Below are 26983 nucleotides of genomic sequence, written 5' to 3' on the forward strand. Positions count from 1 at the left end.
GACAGTGCGTGTCAAATTTTGTGCCCGTGGGTGCATGTACAACAGATATTGCAGCTAAAATTTGGGACTTATCATGTAATGTGATGTATTTGCCCTTGAAACATTTGTAATCAGTTGTGGAGTGCTGTAGCACAAGGTTTAGTGCTTCTGAAAATTTATCTGCAGATCTGAAATTTCTGCTTTTACATGGTCATTTATTGCTGGTTGGTACTTGTTTGTACATTGGTCACTTGTGTGACAGTTTGGGCCTGCATTTGCTGAATTTTTTGGTCACATTTGGGCTGAAAATCATGGCTGGCAACAGTGATAGCAGTAATCTCGTGCACATTAAGAAGCTTAAAGGAGCACATAACCTTGCAGTTTGGCAAAAAGAGTGCTACAATATCCTATTGGAAGAAGCAAGCAAAGCCGATTAAGACCAAAGGGGCAAAGTCCGCAGATATGGAACATGAAGATTGGGATGAGTTAAACGAGCTTGCACGCTCAACCATCGAGCTATCAATTTCTGATGCCTTGTTGTTTAACATTGAAGGTTTGGATTTTGTCTATGCTATTTGGACTCGATTGAAAGAACTGTATGCACAGAAGAGTGCCGCAAGCAAAGTGTATTGGCTGAAAAAGCTTATGGATTTGTGTATGAAAGAGGGTATAACAATGTCTACTCACTTGAGTGAGTTTAACTCCATTTTCAGCCAGCTGGTTGCCTTGAAGTTTATGATTGATGAGGAATTTAAGGCTACGTTTTTGCTTTGCACTCTGCCAGAGAGTTGGGATATATTCAGGACTGCTATGAGCAATTCTAATGCGATCCTTTTGTATGCTGATGTAGAGAGTACTCTACTCATGGAAGAAATGAATCGGCAGAATAATGCATCCTGTAAGTCTTTGAGTGCTTTGCATACTAGGAGTAGATCATAGCAGAAAGGCAAATTTGATAGCAAGGGACGTAGTAAATCACGTGGCAAGGATGCTGAATGCCATCATTGTGGCAAGAAGGGTCACTTTAAATGTGACTGCTACAAATGGAAGAAAGAGAAAGTAATTAAAGGTCGAAGGACCCTGTGAAAAAGATGGGTGTCAAAGGCAAAAGTTGTAACAAGTTACACTTGTTAGATTTTAGGTGAAATTTGGTGTCAGTTTGCCCCTAGGACCATTAATTGGCCATTAAGTGTCAGTGGTGACACTAGGGACTAGGCATTAATTAATGGATTAATGCTTGTCCAAGGGTCATTAATGTATGGGACCACTTTGGGTTGCAAATGGCCTAGCCAATTAATTTTTGGATGGGCAAGGTCAAATTTTTGGGCATGGATTAAGGGCTGAATTAATTTTCAGAATTAATTAATTTTGAAAATTAATTAAATGGTTGGAAATTGCTGAATATGGATTAAGAAAGCTGCCACTTGGCAAAACTTTCGCTTGCAGGTGGGGGAAAGGTTAAATAGGGCTGAAGGGAGAGGGAAATCTCGTTTTTTCATTTTGGAGCTATTGGAAAGAGGTGTTGAACTATTGCTGCCAGCTTTTGGGGCCATTTCCCAACCATTGGAGACCATTTTGGTGATGGAGAATGCATATTCTTGACCTTGGGAAGCTGGCAATTGCTGCTGATGCACTTTCTCTTGAAGGGCACAGTCTCTGATGCTCCTATTGTTGTTGGTGCATCCGTTTGGGGCTGGTACAGCAGGGCAGCAGTTGACTTTGATCAGTTCTTTGCGACAAATCTCAGAATTTTCTCTCTCTACAGCATTCTCTCATCTCCTTCAGCCTATGCTCAGCCATTCTCAGCAATTCTTAGCCGTTCGGAGGAGATCTTAGCCATTTTTGGTGGGCTGATCTGTAATTTCTGCAGTAAATCCTAATTTACAGCAGAAATTAGGGTTTAGCAGCTACCTTGGGATTCGTGCCAGAGATTTAAGGCTCAAGGGACTGAAATTAGCAGCTGATAATTGAAGAATATCAAGGGATTTCAGGAGCCAGCCCATCTTGAATTGATTTGGGGTAGCATTTGGCCAGCCAAGGGTCAAATTGGAGAAGAAGTCTTGGGTGAATCAAGGGGCAAATGACCCAAAAGGCTTGCTGGTCATTTATGACAGCAAGAGCAATTGGTTAGTAGGAGGAGATTGAAGAATCTCAAGTTGTACTCCTTCCAATTGAATGGGGCCAACAGGGAGTCTACTGTCCAAGAATGTTATGGTGAAGTGTGTATTTCATTTTATGTGCATTTATTTATTGTTGTAATTAAGTGCTTAATTAGGTTAAACCACCCTATCCGAGAAGGAAGGTTGGTTTCAATCAGCCTAAGAAGAGTAGTGTTAAAATTGAAGAGGTGAATGTAGTCACTCATGAGAGTGACAGTGGGAATGATGTACTCTTGGTCTCTTCACACTTTAGTACACATGCTTTACTTGCAAATACGGATGATGACATGCATACTTGGATTCTAGATTCAGGCCTCATTGTGAATGGTTCTCTGACTATACAGGGGGTCAACATGGTGTTGTCCATCTTGGGGAGAACTATGCATGTGACATTGCAGGTATTGGCAGTGTGCAGTTGCAGTTTCAGCATGAATCTGTCTTCACACTTTAGCATGTATGACATGTACCTCAGCTCAAGAAGAGCTTGATTAGCACATGGCAGCTAGATGACGATGGATTTCATGCCACCTTTGGAGATGGGAAATGGAAGATTTGTAAGGGATCTAGAGTGATTGCTAGAGGTTATAAAAGTGATACCTTGTATCCCCTTCATGTATCTAGTGTGAGTGATCATGTTGTTGCCATGACTGAGCAGCCAGGTGTTTCTTTGTGGCATGGCCGGTTGACACATTTACTATCAATATAAAATACATGTACAAATATTTGTCAGCCATCTCCATGACTTATACACAAGGGCTTACAATCTGAGGTCAAACTGGAATGAAATTGCTTTCTTGTTTGGGTTACTTGCCTTGTCTTCATTATGCTAATTTTGAGCTTTATGATCATTGTATTTTTAGTAAACATGCACAGACGTCACATAAGAAGTCTCTTTTGTTGAAATCTTCTTCTCTAGAGTTAGTACATTCCGATGTATGTCGGATGCGAGGGTTATCTTTAGGGAGAAAGAAATATTTTGTTACCTTTGTCGATGATGCTACATGGAAGGTATGGGTTTATTCATAGCAAGGACAAAGTGCTCGACAAGTTTAAAAAATTATTGGCATTGGTTGAAAATTAGACTGATAAGACACTTAAGTGTCTTCACTCTGACAATGATGGGAAATATGTGTCCAAGGTCTTTCAGGCATTTTGTGACAGTAAAGGGAGAAAGAGGGAGCTCATTGCCCCTCATAATCCACCCCAAAATGGAGTTGCAGAGCATATGAATCGGACCATACAGGATAAGGTCCGTACGATGCTGTCTCATGCTGCATTCACCCATGGTTTTTGGATAGAGGCTATTATGACAGTGGTACACTTGATTAATCGGTCACCAAACAGGTCTTTCGGGGGTCGGGCAAGCGACGGACCTTCGTATATACACTTGAAAGTGTTTGGTTACGAAGCATTTGTGTACATTTGTAAAGAAAAACGTAGCAAACTTGAGCCAAAGTCAAGTAAATGCATTTTTCTAGGATATAGTGATGAGGGTGAAATGGGGTATAGATTATGGGATCTCAAGAAAAGGAAAGTAGTATGCAGCAATGATGTTATCTTTCGGGAGCATGCATAACCAGCCCGAAAATATTGAGGAGGTCCGTAGGGTTGTATTCTGGGAAGAAATAACTTTGGACAGCAAAATGTGCCCGTTGTACAGTAGCAAATACCTGCCGTAAATGAACCTGCAAATGCAGAAAATAATGCTGGAAATGATCAGCCAGCCATTGCCCATAATGATGAGCCATTGCATGTGCAGGAGCAGCCATGACAACAAGCTGTTAATGCTGATTTGCAGGTTGAAATGCCAGGATAGCAAGTTGAAAATGGAAATTTGTAGGAACAGCCAACAAACAATTATCATTGGGTTAGGAGATCATCTAGGGCTACTAGACAATCTGATAGATTTGTTCCTGGTGCAAACAATATGGTTGATTATGTTACGTTGACAAGAGTGTGGTGAATCGTCTTGCTTCAAGGAAGCAATGAACAGACAAGGCGGCAAGAAATGGTATAAAACCATGTTGTCAGAGATGGAATCTCTTGAGAAAAATGGCTCTTGGGACTTGGTGCAGTTGCCTAAAGGGCAGAAAACCCTTCTATGCAAATGGGTTTATAAGATAAAGGTCACTTCTGGTTCCTCACCAAAGTACAAAGCAAGATTGGTTGTGACGGGATACAAACATGAACATGGAGTTGACTTTGATGAGATATTCTCTCCTTTAGTCAAGATGACTACATGGAGAACCATTTTGGGCTTAGTTGCAGCTGAAGATATGGAGCTCATATAGATGGATGTAAAGATTGCATTTTTACATGGTGATTTGGATGAAGACATATATATACAACAACCCTAAGGGTTTGTGGCAAAAGGGAAAGAGAAGATGGTATGTAAACTCAAAAGGAGTTTGTATGGGCTGAAACAAGCACCAAGAGAATGGTATCATAAGTTTGATACATTTATGCAGTCTCAAGGTTTTCATAGAAGTCAAGCGGATCACTGCTTGTACACCAAGAAGGCAGCAGATGACAGCGTGATTATCTTGGTTTTGTATATTGATGACATGCTGATTGCTGGCAGGGATACTCATGCCTTGGACTCACTGAAGCAAAGACTTCATGGTAGTTTTGACATGAAGGATCTTGGTGATGCAAATCACATTCTTGGCATGCGAATACTCAGAGATAGGTCAAAGGGATTACTCTATCTATCTCAGCAAGAGTATATCACTAAGGTTTTGCAGCGTTTCAATATGGAGGGGGGAAAAACAATCGGGGTTCCATTGCCTCCATATGTGAAACTCAGTGCAGAGGACAGCCCTACATCTGATGATGAGAAGGCTGAAATGAATAACATACCATATGCTTCAGCTGTTGGCTGTTTGATGTATACTATGGTTGCTACACGTCCTAACATTGCCTTTCCAATGGGAGTGGTTAGCAGATACATGGCAAATCTTGGTAAAAAGCATTGGGAAGTAGTGAAAGGTATTATGAGATACCTCAAAGGCACAAAGGATTTGTGCATTGCTTTCCAGCATCTGCTTTGGAAAGCAGAAGACATCTGTCGTTGGCTTTACTGATGCAGACTATGTTGGTCATGCCGATTGTAGAAAGTTCATTTCTAGGTATGTGTTTACCTTCACAGGAGGAGCAGTCTCTTGGATCTCGAGTCTACAAAAGTGTGTTGCATTGTCTACTACAGAGGTAGAATATGTGGCTATCACTAAGGCATGTAAGGAGGCTTTATGGCTTTCACGTCTGGTGGGAGAGCTTGGAATTACAAAGTTACTTGTTCTCCATTGTGATAGTTAGAGTGCTATCATGCTAGCATGGAATCCCGTCTTTCATGCAAAGACGAAGCACATAAAGGTGAAGTACCACTTCATTAGAGATGTACTTTACAGCAAGAGCATTGAGCTTGTCAAAGTGCATACATATGATAATTGTGCAGATCTTCTCACGAAGGGTCTTCCAGTAGAGCGGTTTGCTCATTGCCAACAAATGATGGGAGCTAGATAGATATATGTATTTTAACTTTGTACATACCTAGACTTAGTTGAATCTTTTTTCCTCTTAAGGCACATTGCCTTGAGGTGGGAGGTTGTTGGGAATAAAGGGCCATCGTGCCTTTCATATGTGCACGGGTGTGAACACATCCTTAGAACATTTGTACTTTCATATATATATCTATCTATCTAAAAAACCTAAAGAGGTACACTCGTCATTGTACCCACAAGTCGTGCTCACTCTCCTCTCTACTTTGCACTCTCTCTCTCTCTCTCTTTGTTGTGAGAAAGCAGTGCATGTCTCGATCCTCGTGCCACAGGGCGTAACATCCAATGGGTTTTCTAGTAACAGTTCTGGACTGTATTTTAGATTTATATTATGTTTATGCTGGTTAGAAATTTTCAAATTTCAACAGGTTTGGGGCATATGACAAGGTTGGATAACAATGGCCAATGTTATGATTGTGATGTCTTGTGCAAATTCCAGTGTAATATGCTTTTCCTTTGGCAAAATGCAATGCAATTGAGGACGATTGTAGGGATTTCGAGGGGGAGGTATGTCACGTAGACACGAAATTTCAAGATGCTTTAATCTTGCAGATAACATTTGATTAAGTTATTAATTAAATGTGCAAGGTTGTTTAGCACATGTGATGCACATGGCAATTAGTTTGGTAACAGGCCAAGGACCCTGAGAATAAGTTATGCCAATTGTTTTGTAAACCCCTAGCACAAGCCAAGGTTCCCATCTACTCTTTGAATGCCTTGTTGGACTTCTTGTTTTATAAAACCCTAGCACAATTGTTTGGCCAAGAAGTGTTAGTGGTGACACTAGGGACTAGCATTAATTAATTAATTAATGCCAAATGCTGTTGCAAGTGCCATTTATCGTTATTCCAATGCAAAGTTTTCACACATGATGTAATGTGGCTCTGTCCTTTGAACGTGGAGCTAATTTAGGGAGGTGAGAGTTTTTAGGCTTGGGATTATAAGTAATGTCACTACAAAGGCTTTTTATAGGGCCTGTAGTTCGGGGTTCTTTTGCATCTTGGATACCAAGTTCAACAATCTTCATGGAGTGCTGGTATCTGTGCATGTCGAGTTTTTAAGGATATGTTTAAGTTTGTTTACAGGAGATAAATGCCTTTGGATGCCAAGGTAGCAGTATAACATGCATGATGCAGTGTTGTCAAATGACAGTGCAAGCTCATATTTGGATGCCATGACTTCATATGGATTATTTCTATTGTTTTAAGCATATCATCTACAAGGACTACATCCACAAGTGCTGTGAAGTAATGCCAACAACAAAGTTATGGAATTTTTACATACCATGTCTCGAGAAACCTATTTGAACCCATAACTTCCTTTGACTTGCAAACCATCTTTCATTGATCCAAAAGTAGTGCCAGATAAAATAGGTCCTTGTAGGGACTGAACTTAATCTTTTATGTTTCAGAAAACTCTTTAAGTAACTGACCAAATGTCAGTGCCAAAGAACGAAACAATTTATCAGAGTAATTTTTGTCTGTGCTGTGAGAAGTCCTTTTTTTGAAAACCTCTCTTACTCATATTTTCTAGGTGGTTATTGAAAGTCTTGGTCATCAAATTCATTCCTTAAATTAGCAGATCCTTTCAAGAATGTAACGTTTTGCTTTATTCAGATCTGGGGAGGGTTTTACAAAACAAGAGCGAAGTCCAACAAGGCGTTCAAAGAGTAGATGGGAACCTGTTCCAGAGGCAAAACCAGATGAAAAGCCAAACCTGCTGCTGGTTGGTGCAAATAATGGTGGGATGTGGAGCCTTGGTAGAGGGGTAGAAGCTGCGGTAAGATTTTGGTCTACATCTATTTGAAGTTAAAAAAAAAAAAACTCTTGCAATGTGGGTGGTCCAAAGTTGATAAAATTTATACCTTTTGACAGGTTTTCAGACACCTGGCTGCACATTGAAAAGCCATCTCTTTAATTAGCTGACAACTTTAAATTAAAATATCTACTGCTAGAACTGTGCAGGTCCTGTTTTTGAATTGTCATTGACATTCGACCCATATCTTTGTGCACACTTGTGTGTATCATGTATTACTTACAGGTTCAAGTGCCTTGGACCATGCGCCTCACGTATTTATTGTATTTGTGTGTTTGGAGCTTGTAAAAGAGCAGGCCAATGTAGAGCTCTTCTATTAGACCTCAGTACTCTTTCATGGATGTCTCTGTCATCTCTCTAGTCATGGCAGCTCTCCCTTTCCATATTGTAGGGGCTTTGTGGTCTTTCTATTCTCTGCTCTTGTTTTGCTTCTGATTTTTATGGGCGGGCTTCATAGGCTGCTTGCAAAAGAGTGATGGGCACCACCAAGCAAGCTCCAGCTGATCCTCTAAGGAGAGGAGACAGAATGATCCAGTACAGACGCCAGCTGGCATCTTCCCAGAGCAAAAAATCTCTTGAAAATCCATCAGCAGGGGGTGCCTCTCCTCTTCCTAGAAGGTGAAAAAGGAGGCCCTAGACAGACCATCCCCATGTGCTTGGAAGGCCCGAACCAGCTCTTGCTTTGTGCAGGGTGTGGGAAGGGACTGTCCAATCTCTTTAGTGGCTGGAGACGGGATGCTCTCCCAAACTTGCTCCCTACAATGGAACACTCGTGCCGAAATCGAATCATGCTGAAACAATACTTTGTAGGAATCAATAGCCAGCCGTAGCTCCTCCTTTGGGCAATTCTGCATTCATTCCATACCGATCTCAAATGTTGTGAATATGATCCTGAGTCATGCTAGACTACTGCATGTGAACTCTGTGAATATAATTTGCTTGTGAGAGTGAGCAACGGAAGCGAAAGAATTACAATTGCTGAACATTGAGAAGAATGAATGTGAAAGAGAGAACACAAGAACTCAAACAATGAATGAACGGGCAATGGAATCCATAACACAATGCAATAGGTGCACCATACAAATCACACAGGTGAATGGCATGCGTATTGATCAACAATGTCTCCAGATTTCCTCTCTCCAAGTGGATGTGATCTGATGTGACAGGAATAGAGTAGTGGCAAGACCAGGACAAATGAGCTATCCCTAAATGGGCTGCCTAACTGCCCGTAAATATGCCCATTACAAAGGCTAATAAAGAGCCTGACACCCATGAAATATACATGGCTAACATCCTTTCTCAGATCATGGGTGGTTAGTACAAAAAAAATATAATGATGGGGAACAACAAGCCCCTAAGAACCATCGCCTTGTCCCGTACCACAACAAAGATATGCAAGAAATCGGTACCACCATAATACATACAACAATGACAAGTGGTGCTTGAAGAAGACACTCAAAGTGTTCGAATGCACCATCGGAAATACTCCAAGACTCTAGCTTTGGGTCATGACTCCTAGTCCATAAGACATCTAAAGAAGAAGCTCCAAATCAATGCCAATAATGCTTCAACGCTAATCATAGAAAGTGGAAATAGCTGAATCTCTATGTTTGTCACTGATCCTTGTGGAAGCATGTCATGAACATGGATTCCCCGCTTTCAGCCAGACCACTAAAGTGTCCGCTCCATGTGGAGACAAGCTAGGAGCTAAACATTGCTTGCTGTCCAGATCTACCATCGTGGAGGACTGAAAGTCAAACCAACCCTCGATCGGAATTGCTAGATTATGTCGGTAAATTCAGAAAGCTGCCCCGAGGATCAATTGCATTGTATGAATTATAGTAGGCATCAACATGCTTGATCATTGCCCTCTCATAATCATCCTTGAAACCAGCCTTCCTTCCTGCAAAAGGTTGGTAGAGACCCGATTTAACACTTATTACAGCAAGCAAACAAATACTCAAATCTGAAATTTAAACATTACCAATCAATCTTGGACAGCCAACACTGGTCCCAACAACTGGTATCCCTTGCGGTATTTCTTTATCTTGTATTGCTCTAAGCTGAAGTACATAGAGTTATGGACTGATCTCCTCAAATTCTCAATACAAATAGTTATTATAAATATCCAGCAACAACGATAATTAAATTGCCCCGTGATTTGATTGGAGATTGGGCACAGATTGATCCTCGGGCTTTTGCATGCAGGCCAAATCAAATGGGAACGAGCTCACTCCTCAGATCAGTTGTAAATTCTCAATTTACAGTTGCTATTTGAGTATGGGGTCTTCAATTATTGGGCACCATTCCTGAGGTGGCTGAGAAATCCTAATGATTGCTGCAAATTAGGGTTTCATCAAGATTTTCTTCATTTGCTCTTCACCAAAGGTTGGATCGTTTGGAGAGAGAATCTTGTGAATGGTAGCTTTGATGGTGATTCTAATGGTACCAACAGCTTCAAAAGATGGGTAAACCCCCACTATGATTGGCAAGCCCTCCTCTTCTATCTCACCAAGGGAAGGAAGGAACTCTTCTGCCCTTGTCCTATCACGCCTTGTGATCAGTTTTTGCTTGCTCAGCTAGGCTGTCACACTAGCCTCAATGCAGTCTCTGGATACTCTCACTTGCTGTTTGTGGGTCTTTTACTGGCTGGTAGAGCCCCCAATAGGCTCTTGGCTGGCTGGAAATCTCTCATGCAGCAGCTCTTCACCTCCCTCCCACCTCCAAAATAGCCGTCTACACACTCAGCCAGCTCCAAACAGCCTTCTCTCAGCTTTGCACGGGCAATTTTCCAAGTGGTAGCCTTCTAAAACAAATTTCAGCATTAATTAATTAATTTTCAGAATTAAATTTTTGAAAATTAATGAATTGTCCATTCGACCCTGCCCATGAATCAGTTAGTGCCTATCCACATTTAATATGCTCACTCCTTTCAAACCTTAAGTTGTTCCAAACATTGAATGGCTTTTAAACTTGCATTAATCAATTAATCAATGCCTAATCTAATCAATTAATGCTAGTCTAGTGCTACCACATGACATTTTAAAGGTCCATTTAATGTCTAAGGGTACTTAGGCTGTCGCGTGATTTAGCCGACTTGCACCTTACACTTACATGTGCATAACTTAATAATACCAAAGCTAAGTATTAAAAATACACATCCCCATGACAATCCCTCTATGGCCCAGAGATACATGAGTTACGTCACTCCACTATGATAGGATAGAGATGTCCTTGCTCTATGTCAAGTAATGTTGTAGAGGAGAAAATGTATTGTGGAAGAGGAGATCAAAGGAATGGTGATTCATGAAGGAATCTCAAGCCACTCTAATAGAGAAGTGGAAAACAAGATTAGACCAAAACCATCAATATTAATCATTTGATACCATGTGAGAATGAGAAATAGAAGTAGAAGAATCACAATTGATAAACATTGAGAAGAATGAATATGAAAGAGAGAACACAAGAATTCGAACAATTAACAAACGAGCAATGGAGTTCATAATACTATATAAGAGATGCATTATACTAACCACATAGGTGATGTCATGAGGACATGTATTTTTGAAATCTCACTTAATATGTGGATTAATTTTTAATCACATGGTTAAGTAAATGTTGCACATGTGAGGTGTAATTGGGACTAGAGTAAATTTACGAGCTCAAGACCTGAGAAAATCAAGGGATGTCAAAGGCAAAAGTTGCTATAAGTTATGCTGCACAGGTACTTGGTGTTATCTGGTGCAAATTGTTGGCCTAGGTTATTCATTTGGCCATAAGTGCCGGTTCGTGACACTAGAGAAGTGGCGTTTAATGGTACCTAACGCCAATCTGATGGTCAAAGATGGTGCAGAGACACTCAGGAATGGAAGTTGCTTAGCCAATTTAATTATTGGCCAGTTAGATTATTTTTTAGGGGACCAGAATAATTATTAGATTAATTTTCAGTATTTAAAGACCGAAGGCAACATAAGCACAGAATCTAAAGTCATCTTTTTATTCAACTTTTCAAATGTTGAAATTTTCACTATTGTCCATCTAAATGGCACATCCTTATTTTACAAAGCATGCAATGGAGATGCAATTTCAGTAAACCCGCGTATATACTTCCTAGAGTAAGAGCATAACCCAAGAAGCTGCAAATCTCTTGCATATTTCTGAAAGGTGGCCATGATTGTATTGTCTCAACCTTTGCAGGGTCTATGTGAATACCATCAGCCGATACAATTTGCTCCCAAAATTAGATTTCATGCAAAAAGAGTTCACTTTTCTTGTCATTGATAACTAGTCTATGCTCATGCAGTTCATTTAACATAATGTCCAAGTTGTCAAAGTGAAGCAATGCGGAAGCGAATGTCTAAGACAAAGAGTGAACAGAGAGAGAAGAGAGAGAGAAAGAGATAGTGAAACACAAAAAATTTGCAGTGAAAAATGCTGTATAAGGATGCAAAAATATACACAGGTGCAAAGAGAATATCTGCGTATACTCACTAAATTTACATCAAAACCAACACCAAACAGAGCATTTGCATGACCAACATTCATTTCTTGACCCATAATCATTCGGGGGGTGTAGATGCATTAGCAAACATGTTAGTTTGTATCCCAGGCATTAAGCCAAAGCTGCCATACATAGGGTTTTGTATATTTCTAGCCATACGCGAATACATTGAGCCTTGCACACCATGTATTGGTTGTTGCATACCATAGTATTTTGAAACGCCATTTTGGCAGTGTTGAAATGGACCGGCCGTTTCAGACCGGAACAGAAACGGCAGACTGGCGTTTCACGATCCTGCAGTCCGTTTCAGAGCTAGTTATCTAGCACCGGATGGCGATTCCAGTTGTTCTCTTTTTCGACTCGCGCGCGCGGCACACTCTAGTAACTCTTGCTTTCCTGCTCGGATCTCCAACTCCCGCCTCCTCTTCGTCTTCGTCTTCGTCTTCGTCTTCCTCTTCTCTTTCTCCTTCTCCTTCTCCTTCTTCTTTATTCTTTTTTTTTTTTTTCTTCTTCTTCTTCTTTCTTCTTCTCCTTCTTCTTCTTCTCCTTCTTCTTCTTCTTCTTCTCCTCCTTTAATCCATTACCTAGGTCCTAAAAGCTAATCATATCATGGCGCCGGACCCATATTGGAGACACGCTACTCCAATCAAGGGATATGAAAACTCCGGCGGATCAAAGAAGTGGTGGTGCAACTATTGTGGATTGGAGAAATCAGAGAGTGCAACGTGCGTGAAAGACCACTTGGCATGCGTTCCCAACAAAGACATCGGGCCTTGTGTAAATGTACTGGCAAAAGTAACCGTAAGTCTCCATCTTTGGCGTCGAAAGCATATGGGTATTGAGCTAGAAGAGGATGAATTCTCTCATCCAACACCACATCGGGCTAATGAAGCACAAATGGGGCAACAAATTGAAGGTGTTAGTGGCCCATCAAAAAGGAGTGCATCCATATCTGTATTGAGTCCTAGTACAAAAAGGATCTTGTTGCCATCTTCTAGTGGTGGTGGGCAAAAGGACTCCTTGTATGGTGCAAGTGTCCATGCAGGACTTCAGAGCTAGGCAATTGTGGAGGCAATTAGAAAAGTCACACGCTTATTTATTCGGTGTGCTATCCCTTTTAATGTGGTGACTACACGTCAATGAAAGAAGACAATCAGGATAGTAAGCCGCATAGGGTGTGAGTGGGAAGGCCCACATCCGCAGATGCATTATGTACGGATGTGGGAAGGCCCACATTCGCAGATGCATTATGCACACGAGATCTTCAAAATGAGAAAGCATCCATAGAGGCTCAATTAAAGCCCTTGAAGGAGACATGGGTGAAATCATAGTTGTCAGGTACGATACGGTACGGTACGATAAAATACGGTACTAATTGATACCTTATGATTTTATAAGGTACAGTACGATATTAGTACGAAAAAAAAAGAATACATGTTTAAAGTGAAAATAGCCATTTCATTACAAAATAAGATGAATACCTGAGGGTGACCATTGTGGTCGCGACTCGCATGGGCTACGCAAAACATGCGATACATCATACAACTATAGTCTAGTATATCTAATACAAAAAAAAAAGAGAGACCTATGTTATATGAATGATGAATCTATGATGAGACATCACTATCATCATCATCAGTACCATCTGAGTGCTCATCAAGAGAGTCTGAAGATGACTCCTTGGCATCCAATGATGAGACAGACTCATACTCATCCTCGCTGATGAGGTTACCATCATCATCAAATGATGGCTCCCTAGATGGCGGTTGTGTAGGCAAGGGGAAGATGTCATCATGAGGCACAGGATGTGAGCTACTAGAGCCCTGTCTTATATATGTCTACAAGCCACTCGAACCACCCCTCCTGACCATGCCCCTGCTACCACCTACTCGTACTTCTTGCCCACAAGCACGCTGACTGCGAGTGTCACGAGTATCTGCTGCTATGAGCTCTCTATAGAGCTCTGCAAAAATCATCTCCTCCTCCTTGTCCACCTTCTTATCTACACTCGGAAGAGTGTCGCCTGTCAACTTGAATGTATCAACATTCACCTACACAATGCAATGATGCACGTAAGATTGATTATGATTCATTTTAAATACCAAATGCTAAAGTCTAAATTGTAAAGTATAAAGTTTAAACTTCAAAGTTCAAAGTTTAAAAGTTAAAACAACAAATTTTAAATGTTATGGTTAAGTGTTTAAACTTTACCTGCTTCGAACTACCCATGCTCATCATAGCCCTCATCATGCGTAAGTTAGTGCAACAATAGACTAGCCGTTCTAATTGTCGTGTGCTAAGCCGATTGCGAATCTTTGTGTGAATGAGAGAATAGGCACTCCAGTTTCTCTCACATGCACTTGAAGAGCAATCCTAGGCAAGGATTCTCATGGCTAAAGGGCTGAAGGGTCTCCAGTGCGTATCCAAAGTTTTGCCACGAAAATAAAGGCTTCACAAGTGACTCTCTCCTCCAACAAGTGGGAGAAGCAAAAGCCACATGCCTTCTTTGATCTGCATAGCATCCTAGCTCCTCTAGCATTGCATTGTGGTCATCAACAGGGACCATACGAGTCAAATAAGCAAGCTGGTTTGAATAGAACTCTCTATCATGCATGACCGCCGGTGACTTGTAGTACCAATGCGGCAAAACCATGGATGGGCTTATGCATCCACGCCCATCTTCCCTCTGCTATCTTTAAAACATGTGCATGCTGTGTCTCTGTGATCAGTGTACAAGCACGTGCCTCCGCCAATACCGCTCTAAAGAAGTAAACGAGAAGCCCATGGTGGACCCCTCGCAATCACTCATACGTAACACCCTATAAAAGGGAGTTACGACAATGACAACGGTACATACTTTTTGCCAAAACTGCTCATTAAGGCATAAGCCCTGCATGGCTTTGGCCTCCTCTGTCTCATGCTCATCCCACTCATTTCATAGAGTGGACACCATTGTCTGGCGCAAGGCGGACCGCACCTCATAAAGGTGCTCCAACAATAACCACATGTAAGCAAAGCGTGTTGAAGAAAGCTTCTTCAACTTAAGTGTGCTATGCTCACGATATATCGCAAGCACCTTTACCTTTACCGTGAAGAATGTGAAAATTGATGTAGCTTTGTGGACCACCCTCTTCACCCATTTAAGCTTCCCAAGTCCAAACAATGACTTGCACATGGAGTCCACACAATGGTAGGGAACTCGGCCTCAAGCAAACAGCACATGCACTGACAATTCGATGCATTGTCGGTAACAACTTGCACTACATTTGAGGGGTCCACCTACAACCACAATTTACAAATTACAAGTTCTGTATAAATCAAATTTCAATTATAAATCATGATATTATCATAATGAAAGAAAGTGAAACAAATTTAAAACGCAAATTGCAATGTATATCTCAATGATAGCTTGTCGAATGTGGTAGTAGATGAATGTACCCGTTGTTTTTCTCCCCCTCTTGCCGGTATCTACGGCTCGCAAAAAGTAAGTGTCGAGTGGATATGAAACGAGTATGTTGATGATTCCCCGTTTCTTACGATCACTCCATCCGTCGGTGAGAATGAAGCAACCATATTTTATCCATGTGGCCCGAATAGGATCAAGGGCTCTATCAATCCTCTCCTTCTCTTCATCAATCTTTCTTATCCTCATGTCGTTGTATGTGACACTGGTCCATCCTTCACATGGACCCACATTGGCAATGGTTTTTACCATCTTCTTCCATTGCTCTTGCTTTAGGACATTGAATGCAAGATTACACTCAATCACCGTGCGTGCAATTTCAATGTCCGCAAGTTCTTGTCTTTCTCTAAGAAAGGCAACCGATCCATGCACATGACTGGGTGCTCGAGAGAGATGATTGTCTCTGGCACCGCATGAGCCTCTACTCTTTGTCCTTTACCGGAGCTGGATGCGGATGTGGAGCCTCCACCACCAATGGTAGAGGCCTCTTCCGCATCGGTTGAAGATACGCCCACATTGGATGCTTCCTTGTTAGGAGACATAGGAGTTGGTGCCGGTAAGCCACTTCCTCCTCCTCTTGTGGATCCCCCTCTCATCTTGGCGAGAATCTCCTCCGCAATGTTTGGAGTGATCTCCTCGGATGGAGCAACTTGCCTCTCCGTCTTGGAAAGATGTTGGAGAAGCCGAGTTGCACCACTTGTATAGCGTTTCCCGTAATACTTGCATGTTCAATGGTGGGAGTTGGACTTCTTTGTGTCCCTCTCCACATGGATCGCATGCAAATTGAAGGCCTCGTGCTTCTCATGAGTCATGGTGCCGATGACAAATAAAGAGGCCACAGAGAGAGAGAGAGAGAGAGAGAGAGAGAGAGAGAGAGAGAGAGAGAGAGAGAGAGAGAGAGAGAGAGAGATGCTTGAGTCTCGACTCTTGACTCTTGAAACTTGATCTTGAAAGTTGAAAGAGAGGGAGACTCGAGAGGCTCCAGGGTTGGGGTAAAGTTGAAAGAGCAAGAGTGAGAGAGGAAATGGGAGATGAGAATGGCAAATGCTTTGATAGAGTGCGGGATAGAGGGGATGGGAGATGAGATTTGACTCTTTGAGAATGGCAAATGCTTTGATAGGGTGCGGAAAAGAGAAAGATGAGAACGGTAACTTGTAAGTACTTGCTGAATTGGTGTGGTAGCATTGAGGAGAGGAGCACCTTTTGTAGATGAGAGAAGGGTCAAAGTTCAAAGTTCAAACAATCAAAGTCTAAAGAGAGAAGGAATCCAAAGAGAGGGCTGCAAGCTGGAGCCTGGAAAGAATCCAAAGAGGAGCATTAAGTTTTGCATGAATGATGGCTGGAATTTGGAAAAGGGGGGTGGAGTAAGGTATCCAAGGCTTTCCACCCCCCCAAAAAGCGCAACAGTGCATGAAAAGCGCGAAACGTGGGACGCGAGACGCGAGATCGTAGGAAGCGCGAAAGAGCATACGCAATCCCAGGTGGCCGAAAGAGGCCAGCTTTATCATACGAAATTGTACCGTACGGTACCATGCGGATCATATTGTACGGACCGTTCCGTACCACGTATGGAGGCAACTATAGGTAAAATATAGATGCACAATATTACGCGATGGATGGTTAGATATGCATCGAAGGAATGTTTATAATGTTTTGGTGTCTTCATGTAAAGGCACCATGTTCATTAAGGCTATCAGTGTCTTTGTCTTAGGTCTTACCATCATAAGAGTTTTCATTTGAGAGCACATGCGAAAGGTCATCATGGACGTAGGAGTCCAAAATGTGGTGTAGGTGGTGACAGATAATGGAAACAATTGTGTGTCTATGAGACGTATGCTTGAGGAGGAGTTTCCTAGCATAGTATAGACTTCATGTGCATCCCATTGCCTTGACTTGCTTATTGAAGATGTTTGGCAAACATCTTGGGTGGATGACATTTTCAAGATGGCAACAAGCATGGCAAGATTTGTGAAGAAGAGGCTATCTGTTACAAGCATGTTTCGAGTCAATAGCATACTTGAGCTATTAAAACCTTCCACCACTAGATTTGCTTATATGTTTATTGTATTGGAGAGGTTGATACGAGTCTGTTCAAATTTGATACGGACTATTGTATATCACGAATGACTCACACGGAGTGAGAGAAAGTGTCCAAAGGCTCTTGCTTTTAGGTCGCAATATTTTAAATGGGAGTTGGTGGGTTGAGGCAAAGGCATTGATGAAAAGTCTCACTTCTATTTACACTGTATTGCGCATCACTGATATGGAGGGGAGTACTTTGGGGCTTCTATATGAGTATATGGATAAAATTGACGAGGCCTTGCTTTGCAATAGCTTTTTGCCCCAAGACAAGTAAGTTTTTGTTTAACTTTTACACATGTAATTATTTGGTATTAACGACTCCTTGATGATTGATCGTTATTTTAACTTCTAAGTTTTTAACTTATTTTATCTATAGGGTTGATGAGATTCATGCAGTGTGGAATGCACGATGGGATTGGTTCCATAAACTAATATGTGCTGTCGCACATATCTTGCATCCCCTTTGGCGTAGCGAGGAGCAATACACTAGCGAGGAGTTAGAGGAGGGCTTCATGGAGTACATGAGGCATCTCATAGGGGATGATATAGATATGATGAGAAGAGTAGAGGATGATTTGTTAGCATTCCGCAATCATTCTTTTCATTTTGGCTGACCCACAGCTAGGCTTCGAGAGAGACACAGCTTCAGCCTGTCTCAGTGTGGGAGAAATATGGCAATTATGCTCCTACTTTGGTATGTAACTGATGACTATTATATTTTGAATCTTGATTATCTAATGCATTATGCAACCTAGGTAACAAGTTTTATAAATGTTGATTTTGTGGCATGCATATTAGCAATTGTCAATTACTTAATCTCAATCTCTTAACTTGAATAGAAACACATTGCCATTCGTGTCCTCTTGCAAGATTATAGTTCAGGGCGTATTGAGAGGAACTGAAGCACATGGGTCCTTTTCCACACCAAGTATGACTCACCTGAAGCTGACAGCTGTTAGTCGGATTAGGATTAGGAAGCCAACAACCTTCTAGGTGAGGTTGGGTGGTGAAATGAACAGATTCTCTCGTGCTGTTTGGACTGTCGATAGAGGGAGGCACTTAGTAAAGTCTCTGACATAAAATGTGGACGGACACATAATACTGGTATCAGAGCCGTTGGGCTACCTTTCCTTGGAAAGAGTCGAAAGGGCTTTCGTCCTTGTCGGTAGTTGATGCGTGAGCGGGTTATGTCAGTCGTCGCCCTTTCGGACTGGAGCCTAAATCTAGTGTCTTAAACGTTTCTGTGTTGGTGGGTTTTTTCGGAAAAGAGCCGTCGGGTCCCATTCCTACCTGGCGCGCCAATCTGGAGCTGTCGCGTTACCAGTCAATCCTAGAGCTGTCCACGTCAACGCGGAAGTATCCGCACCAGGCAAATGCGTGCGTTGCCATCAAGGACGGTGGGACGGTGTAAGACGTGTCAAGTGAAATCTCGCCTTAAAGTGACAATAGTGGTCACAGCTAGTTCATACGTGACCTAGCGCTCGGGGGGGGGGGGGGGGGGAATGTTTAATCCCATCCTCACCTTGTGTTTCTGCCCGATAAGCCTTATTTCCACGCGATCAGCACAGTTTGGAGGAAAGTCGAACTGTTCCTCACGTCTTTTACTATCACTAAACTGTAAAAGCCATCGACATTTGCCCTATCACTGTAATTAGGGAAGCACCTCATCTTGTATGCAAATTTCTTATATTTGCTTTCTAATTCGAGTGTATTAATGGAGGGCAAATAGAAAAAGGGGGTAACCGAAGGCTCTAGTTCCGGGGACCATCCTATGGTGGATTCCCATGAAACGGAAATTCAAGAAGAACAATGGGAAGAATTTTTTGCTACACGAGAACAATTTGATGATTTAACTGCTCGTTTGCAAGCACAAGGGGTTCAAATGGAGTTGCTAACTCAAGCACTCACAGAAATAAAATTTCAATTAGCCTTATTACTAGAAAGGGATAAAGATAAGGTAGAAACCTCAGACATTCCATCTTCATCGAAAGATCTAGATGTGACTATGCGAGATCCTAGGGAACCCCACCAAAATCTGAGGGATAACCCAGTGTTAAAAGATATGAAACCTCCTCAGTTTCACCGAGAGGAAAAAGACAGAAATAAAGACACTATCTTTAAATTTCTCCAAAAATGGGAGGATTTGCACAAACTTAAGAATACTCTACCATATCTCCAAGCGTTGGAGGTCAGTCTAACCTTGGGGCCAAAGGCACACAGAAATAAAGACACTATCTTTAAATTTCTCCAAAAATGGAAGGATTTGCACAAACTTAAGAATACTCTACCATATCTTCAAGCGTTGGAGGTCAGTCTAACCTTGGGGCCAAAGGCATATAAACGGTGGAGAACTTTAAAGGAGGCAAATAAAATATGTGAAACTTGGGCTCAATTTGAATCGGTCTTTTTGAAAGAATTTCTTCCTGAAAATGAAATGGAAAGAAATTGGGAAGATTGGGATTATGTCAGACAAAAGAGAAAGACCTTTGCTGACATATCTGGAGGAGTATCGTGAGATAATCCTCAAATTGGAAGGAATAGATGAATTTCAAAAGACGAGGATTCATAAGGGGACTAGATAAGGCCTGTAAAAAGGAAGTGAAAAGGAGTTCACCCAAGATGCTTGAAGAGGCAATTAAATTTGCATTAATCAATGAAGGTAATACGCGTCTAGGTGCACTCACTAGTCTCATTGATACGGAGCCTAAGACTAAGGAATTTGAAGCCTCAAAATTTGTAGGCAAATTTAAAAGGAAAATGCCATTCCTTAAAGGTAAGAAACAACCCTTTGAAAAGAAACAATATGTAAGACCAAAGTTAAGTTAAGATAACTTTGATAAGGCCAAAAAAGAAAGGCTGTGTTTCAATTGCCTATCCCCTAACCATGCTGCCTGGAATTGTTCTCAAAGGAAAAAGGGGGAAGATAAAGGAAAGGATAAGGACAAGGAAAGGGAAAAGAGAAACAAATCCATGTAGTGCAGACCTTGGAATTAAAAGGTCATGAAAAGTATAAATCTTTAGAGGTCTTGCACAAGGATGTACAACACAAGTGTTGTATGTCAACTTCTATGTGGCAGTCTACTTTCGGGCCACATGATTTAGTTAGAGTGCATGGATTGATAGCAGGAAAGAGAGTTAGAGTCATGATTGATGACTCTGCTACCCACAATTTCATAAATTATGCACTTGTCAAAAAATTGAAACTTTCCCAACAAAAGAGTGAGCATCAATATGTTGTTTGTATGATGCAAGGTTAGGATAATAAAATATGCGATACAATGGTATCCAATTTGGAAATTGAGATCCAAGGATATAAAGATAAACTTGACTTCCAAATTATGAATATGGAAAGAGCCAATATTGCTTTAGGGAGGGAGTGGCTATGGGGATTGGAACCATCCTTAAAACGTAGTTATGATCATAATACATTGGAATCTGAAAGGGATGATAAGACTTTTGTGATTCAAGGTGAACATGAATTATCTGATAACCCTTTGTTGTGTTTCATTGAAGTTCAGAAGCTGATAAAGAAGGAAGCTTGTGAGCCTGTACAGAACACTTTTACTTTCTGTAATATAAAGCAACAATTTTCTTATGTTTGTGAGTTGCATGTAAATAATGAATTAAGTAGTTTGTTAGATGAATTTAAAGATGTGTTTCCTTCTGATTTACAAAGTGGCCTTCCATTAGATAGGGGTGATGTAAATCGCCCAATTGATATAGATAGGGATACACACCCTATTTCTAAACCACCTTATAAGCTAAGTGAAACACAGCACCAAGAAGTCCAAAGACAAATTGAGGATTACCTTGATAAAGGTTTTATACAACCTAGCAATTCACCTTGGGCTTCGCCAATTTTATTGGTGAAGAAAAAAGACGGTTTTATGCGACTTTGTGTTGATTATAGAGCACTTAATAAGATAACGGTAAAGAATAAATTTCCTATGCCCAGAATGGAAGATCTTTTTGATCAATTACAAGGGGCAAAATTCTTCACAAAGATTGATTTAAAATCAGGCTATCACCAAGTAAGAATTAAGGCCCAGGATGTTCCTAAGACGGCATTTCGTACTAGATATGGGGATTATGATTTTTTGGTGATTCCTTTTGGCCTCACTAATGCACCAGCTACTTTTATGAAGCTGATGAATAGTGTGTTACGGCCCTATCTAAGACATTTTGTAGTAGTATTCTTGGATGATATCTTGATCTTTAGTAAATCAAGAGAAGAGCATTTGGAACACTTATGATTAGTATTCCAATTGTTAAGAACACATTCCCTTTTTGCGAAGAAAACTAAATGTGAATTCTTCGCACAAGAGGTCAAATATTTGGGACATATTATCTCGAAAGAGGGAATCAAGATGGATCCAAAAAAAGTAAGGGCAATTATTAAATGGTCATCTCCAAGGAACCTGGAAGAGTTGCAGATCTTCCTAGGTTTATTTGGATTTTATCGAATATTCATTGGAGATTATGCCAAGGTAGTTGTTCGAATGATGGATCAACTTAAAGGGAAGGGAAGAGCTTTAATTGGGGAACAATCCAAAATGAAAGTTTTCAAAAACTTAAGGTAGCTATTGCTATAGCCCCAGTACTATTAATTGTGGATCCCAATAAACCATTCATGGTTGAAGCTGATGCTAGAGATAGGGCAGTAGACGCGGTCTTATTACAAGAAGGCCGACCAACTGCTTTTGAAAGCAAGAAATCAGACTGTGCAAAATGGAATTATTCTGTTTATGAGAGGGAGCTATATGCAATAGTACATGCAATGAAGAAATGGAGGCACTATCTGTACGGTGCTAAACTTTTGATCTTGTCGGATCGTGAAAGCATTAAGTGGCTTAATGACCAACCGGATCTACAAGGGCGTAAAGCCAGATGGGCCGAACTCCTCCAAGAGTTCGACTACGAGATAAGGTATAGAAAGGGAAAGTACAATATAGTGGCTGATGCACTCAGCAGAATGCCCATCATAAATGAATTGAGTTTTACTCAGTTCACTTCCGATTTACTTGAATCCTTAAAAGGGAAATGCCAGGTTGATCCGACATATTCCAACATATGGGAAGCAATAAAAAATGGGGAATCCAAATGGAAGGGCCTCCATTGAGGAAGGAATATTTGAGGATATTCAACAAGGAAACAGAGCATCAGAGGTTGCTCAAATGGGATTCAAGTGGAAGAACAATACCATTGGTAATGGTTATTTACTCTATAAGGGTAGGGTATGTGTCCCGAAAGATGAAGAAATAAGGCGCGCGATACTCTTTGAGTGTCATGATACCCCTAGTGCGGGACATCTAGGAGTTAATAAGACTTATAGTCTTATTAAAAGGCAGTTCTATTGGTGTGGAATGAATAAGGACGTCCTTGACTATGTGGTCAAATGTAATAAATGCTAGGTTAATAAAGCTGAAAGATTGAAAATGGGAGGACTTCTCCACCCATTAGAGATTCTTTCGGGAAAATGGGAGAGTATCTCCATGGACTTTATTGTCGTGTTACCCAGAACACAGAGGGGGCACGACTCTGTGTGGGTGATTGTGGATAGGCTAACCAAAATGGCTTGGTTTATTTCAACCTCAACTAATGTTAAAACACCAGAATTGGCTAGATTGTTCATAGAGGACATATACCGATTGTATGGCCTTCTGGCAAATATAGTTTCTGATCGGGATAGAAAATTTGATGGTCAATTTTGGCAGGCTATGTTTAGGAAGTTGGATACTAAACTTAGTATGAGTACGGCGGAGCACCCACAAACTGATGTGCAAACTGAAAGGGTTAATCAAATCCTTGAAGATATGCTCAGGGCATATGTAAGTAAAATACAAACTAATTGGGAAGAGTATCTACCGATAGCAAAGTTTGCATATAATAGTACCAAGCACTCTTTCATTGGACATAGTCCATTTATGCTAATGTATGGATTTCAGCCCAGAGCTCCTTATGCAGCTGCATAAGGAAAAGGTTTAGGCAGCTAAGGACTTTTTGGAGGATATGAATAATATGTTAAAATTTGCTCAAGAAAATATTAAGAAAGCTTAAAATCGAGCTAGAGCTTATGCAGATCCTCACCGAAGAGACATCTCCTTTGAAGAGGGGGAATTGGTCTATCTTAAAGTGCCTGAACAAACTAAAACAATGAAAACGGGACGATGTCCAAAGCTGTCACCCAGGTATTGTGGTCCTTTCACAATACTTAAAAGGGTGGGAGAACAGGCTTACAAGCTCCAACTACTTGCTGGCAGTAAAACACATTCAATTTTTCATGTAAGTAAGCTAAGAAAGAAGCTGGGTGATATGGATAATCTAATCTTAAATGATAATATTGAGGAGCTATTAGATGACCAATCTAATCCACATGAACTAGAAAGAATTTTAAATGTTTGTAACAGATGAAGAATTTTAAATGTTCATAATTGACGAACAAGAAACACTATTTATCAAGAATACCTGGTCAAATGAAAAGATTGTTCAAAAGAAAGCTCAACATGGAAGCGAGTAAGTACTTTAAGGAAAAGGTTTCCCAATTTACAGTTGGACCTTTCAAGTATCGTTTTCGAGGACGAAACTGATTCTTAAGGGGAAGGAAATGTTACATTAATAAATGTATCTTATGGGGAGACAAGCGTGAGGGATGACCGTTCAGGGGCCTTGGGCACCCGAACGGGGTCAAGGGGAGCCTAGAGAGTAAGTGAGTTTAAAGATAGTATGACTCACCTGAAGCTGACGGCTGGCAGTCAGATCAGGATTAGGAAGCCAGCAACCTTCTAGGCGAGGTTGGGTGGTGAAACGAACAGAATCTCTCGTGCTGTTTGGGCTGTCGACAGAGGGGGGGCACTTAGTAAAATCTCCAACATCAAACGTGGATGGACACATAATAGAGCCTATCTAGGAGACTAATGTAGTGGGGTGTGAATTTATGGATGCAGGAAGGAAAACGCACATCTTCATTGGCTTCAATATTCTTGTTGGAGAAGAGGGTCCCTTGTCTCTATTTCCCATCCGGGGCCATCTCTACTTGTTGCCCTCCATTCCTCAGTACCGTCTCATGTCACAATTCAAGGGTATCAGTGGGTCTATTATTGTAGCATTTTACACGTGTCACATTTTGTGCATGTTTCACATATCTTATTGATGTTTGGTAAGTTTATGCATTGGCTTTTTTAAAGAGCAACATACATAACATCTCTTCTCTCTCATTTAAATCTAGCAAGTTCCTTTGTGCTTGTTAGAATTTTTGGGCATGCCTACGTGTGTGCGCGTATGTGTTAGATATGCTCAATGCCCCACCCTCGTAAGGTGCCACCGATGATCCATGGTGCTCTTAGTAGTAAGGCCCCCATTATGAGGAGAAGCCATGTGTGAGCATAGACATTGGTTGGGTTTTGACTTGTATGCCAGATGAGGTCTATGTGATCAAATGGCAAAAGAGGTGACCTTTGTGGATCTAGCCTTATGGTTAGAGTAGTTATGTTGGTAGCAACTTGAGGTACAATGCAAGTCTCAAGAGGGGCAACGGTCTCCTTGACAAGGGTCTTCAGGCAGCGCCCCCAACTTGACGGTAAATGGAATATTCCTTGGCCAACTAGGGAAGGTTCATAATATGGTGTGACAGGTTGACTAGACTACCTTTCTAGGCTATAAAAGGAAGATCCTTCCAAAACCATGGTCAATCTATCTTCATCAAGTTAGAGTTCTTCCAGTTACCCTTAAGCCCTTTGCCTATTGTTTGTTTGGATTGCCATTTAAGCTTCACAATGGAAGCGCACGGTTAGTGCCATCTTTGTATATTTCGTTTGAAATTAAAGCAGTTCGTATTCTTCTTATATTTGCTATGATTCTGTCCCTCCCCTACTCCTTGCTCAGATTCTATCCATTGCACCGTGTAATTTCTACAGCATGTGCATTCCCCTTCCCACTTCTTATGTGTTCTCTACTCCTTGCTCGGATTCTGTCCACTACATCGTGTAATTTCTACCGCATGTGCATCCCCCTTCCCCCTAGCATACTTGTCTTGGCCTTTTAACAATGCTCATATTGCCATTCTTACCTGTTGCTACCATAGGACAATATCTCCTGTCGAATTGACTGAGATATATATTTTCTATCAAAATCATACATTGCTGACACACTACATTCTGTTGAATGTGTCTGCAAATTGTTTCCTAAAATGTAGTGTCACAGAAATTCTCTCACAGTTTCTTGTATTGCACATCTCATTTTCCAGAGTCTTTAATCAAATGGTTTGTAGTCCTAGCTGAGGTTTTTGAATATTAGAATTTTTCTAGATTTCACTGATGTATTTACGATTTATTGGCTGGTGGTTTCAAGACACTGATCAGCGTGCTTGTGTAGGTCTCTTCCTTGAAATGGGAAAGACAAGATGGGGTATGGAATAAAACTAAGCTTGTGCTACAACAGCAGTTTTTGGATGCAAAGAATTTGAAGAGAGTTGCCAAAAAAGCTAGAAAAGATGGTTCAGGAGATCTGCAGGAGGGAAATATCAGCTCGGAAGGAAGTGAGGATGAAATTGTACTAGGTGGTGGGGTTTATTTGGGAAGTGTAGGTGCTGCGGACACTCCTGAAGAGAAGTTAAAAAGACAAAGTCGGACAAAAAGGTTCGACAAAAATAAAGAGGTGGCAACAGGGAACAGAGAAATCATGCGAAGCAAAGTAAGCATCAGTGTGAGTGCATCTGCACGGAGAGCAACAGCATTGATGCTGGCAAAAAGTCTTGGAGATGGTGTTGGTGGTGCAGTTGAGGACATTGACTGGGACTCCTTAACAGTCAAAGGGACATGTCAGGAAATTGAGAAGAAGTACTTGAGGCTAACATCAGCTCCAGATCCAAACACAGTATGCATTTTCTGAACATCCTGGACTTTTCTGTTGAGATGTTTTCGTATGTCTTCACAACAGTATGATGCATATCCCGTTTAAACACTCAAATGTGTTTTAGTTGTCTCTGTTGTTTATTTGGGTTTCTATTTTTGTTTTCCTATTTTGGAAAGAGGTTAGCCGGGTCATCTTTTAGATGCTTTTGTCTCTCTTAAATCGGTTACTGCTCCAGGCAATGATTCTCATGCTTAGATCCAACTCTGAACTAAAAACATACAACCGAGTCAAAAACCTGTTACACATCAAGAATAAAGGATGTCTCTGTACTGACAATTTGTTCTAGATCAAAAAATATTCTATCATCATACACTTAAGTTGATTTTGCCATGGCTTACATGTGAACTGTATATTGTCACTTGAACAACTGACCTTTGTGATTTTAGCACACCACCATGCACTTTAAGACTTCAGTAGTCAACCAGATGCAGAGTGTGTTATAATTTATACCAGACCTTTTACTGCTGTTTATGTACACTTAGATATAGTTCTCAAGGAAAAGGTTTGATGAAGGGTT

At 41.0% G+C, this 26983-nt stretch overlaps 1 protein-coding gene across 3 annotated transcripts in view; it reads left to right on the forward strand.

The window, feature by feature from the left end:
• SAC3A (SAC3/GANP/Nin1/mts3/eIF-3 p25 family) overlaps positions 1–26983 on the forward strand; it is a 53780-nt gene that overhangs the window by 23121 nt on the left and 3676 nt on the right. For all 3 annotated transcript variants that reach the window (XM_087682654.1, XM_087682653.1, XM_087682655.1), the window contains 2 exons: positions 7312–7474; positions 25927–26427. In XM_087682654.1, the coding sequence (XP_087538780.1) occupies positions 7312–7474; positions 25927–26427 (664 nt within the window). The remainder of the gene's footprint in view (positions 1–7311; positions 7475–25926; positions 26428–26983) is intronic.

This window comes from Lygodium microphyllum, chromosome 8 (genome assembly GCF_053477565.2).
Source record: "Lygodium microphyllum isolate KBCC chromosome 8, Lygodium_microphyllum_v1.1.10, whole genome shotgun sequence".
In the NCBI taxonomy this organism is placed as follows: Eukaryota; Viridiplantae; Streptophyta; class Polypodiopsida; order Schizaeales; family Lygodiaceae; genus Lygodium; species Lygodium microphyllum.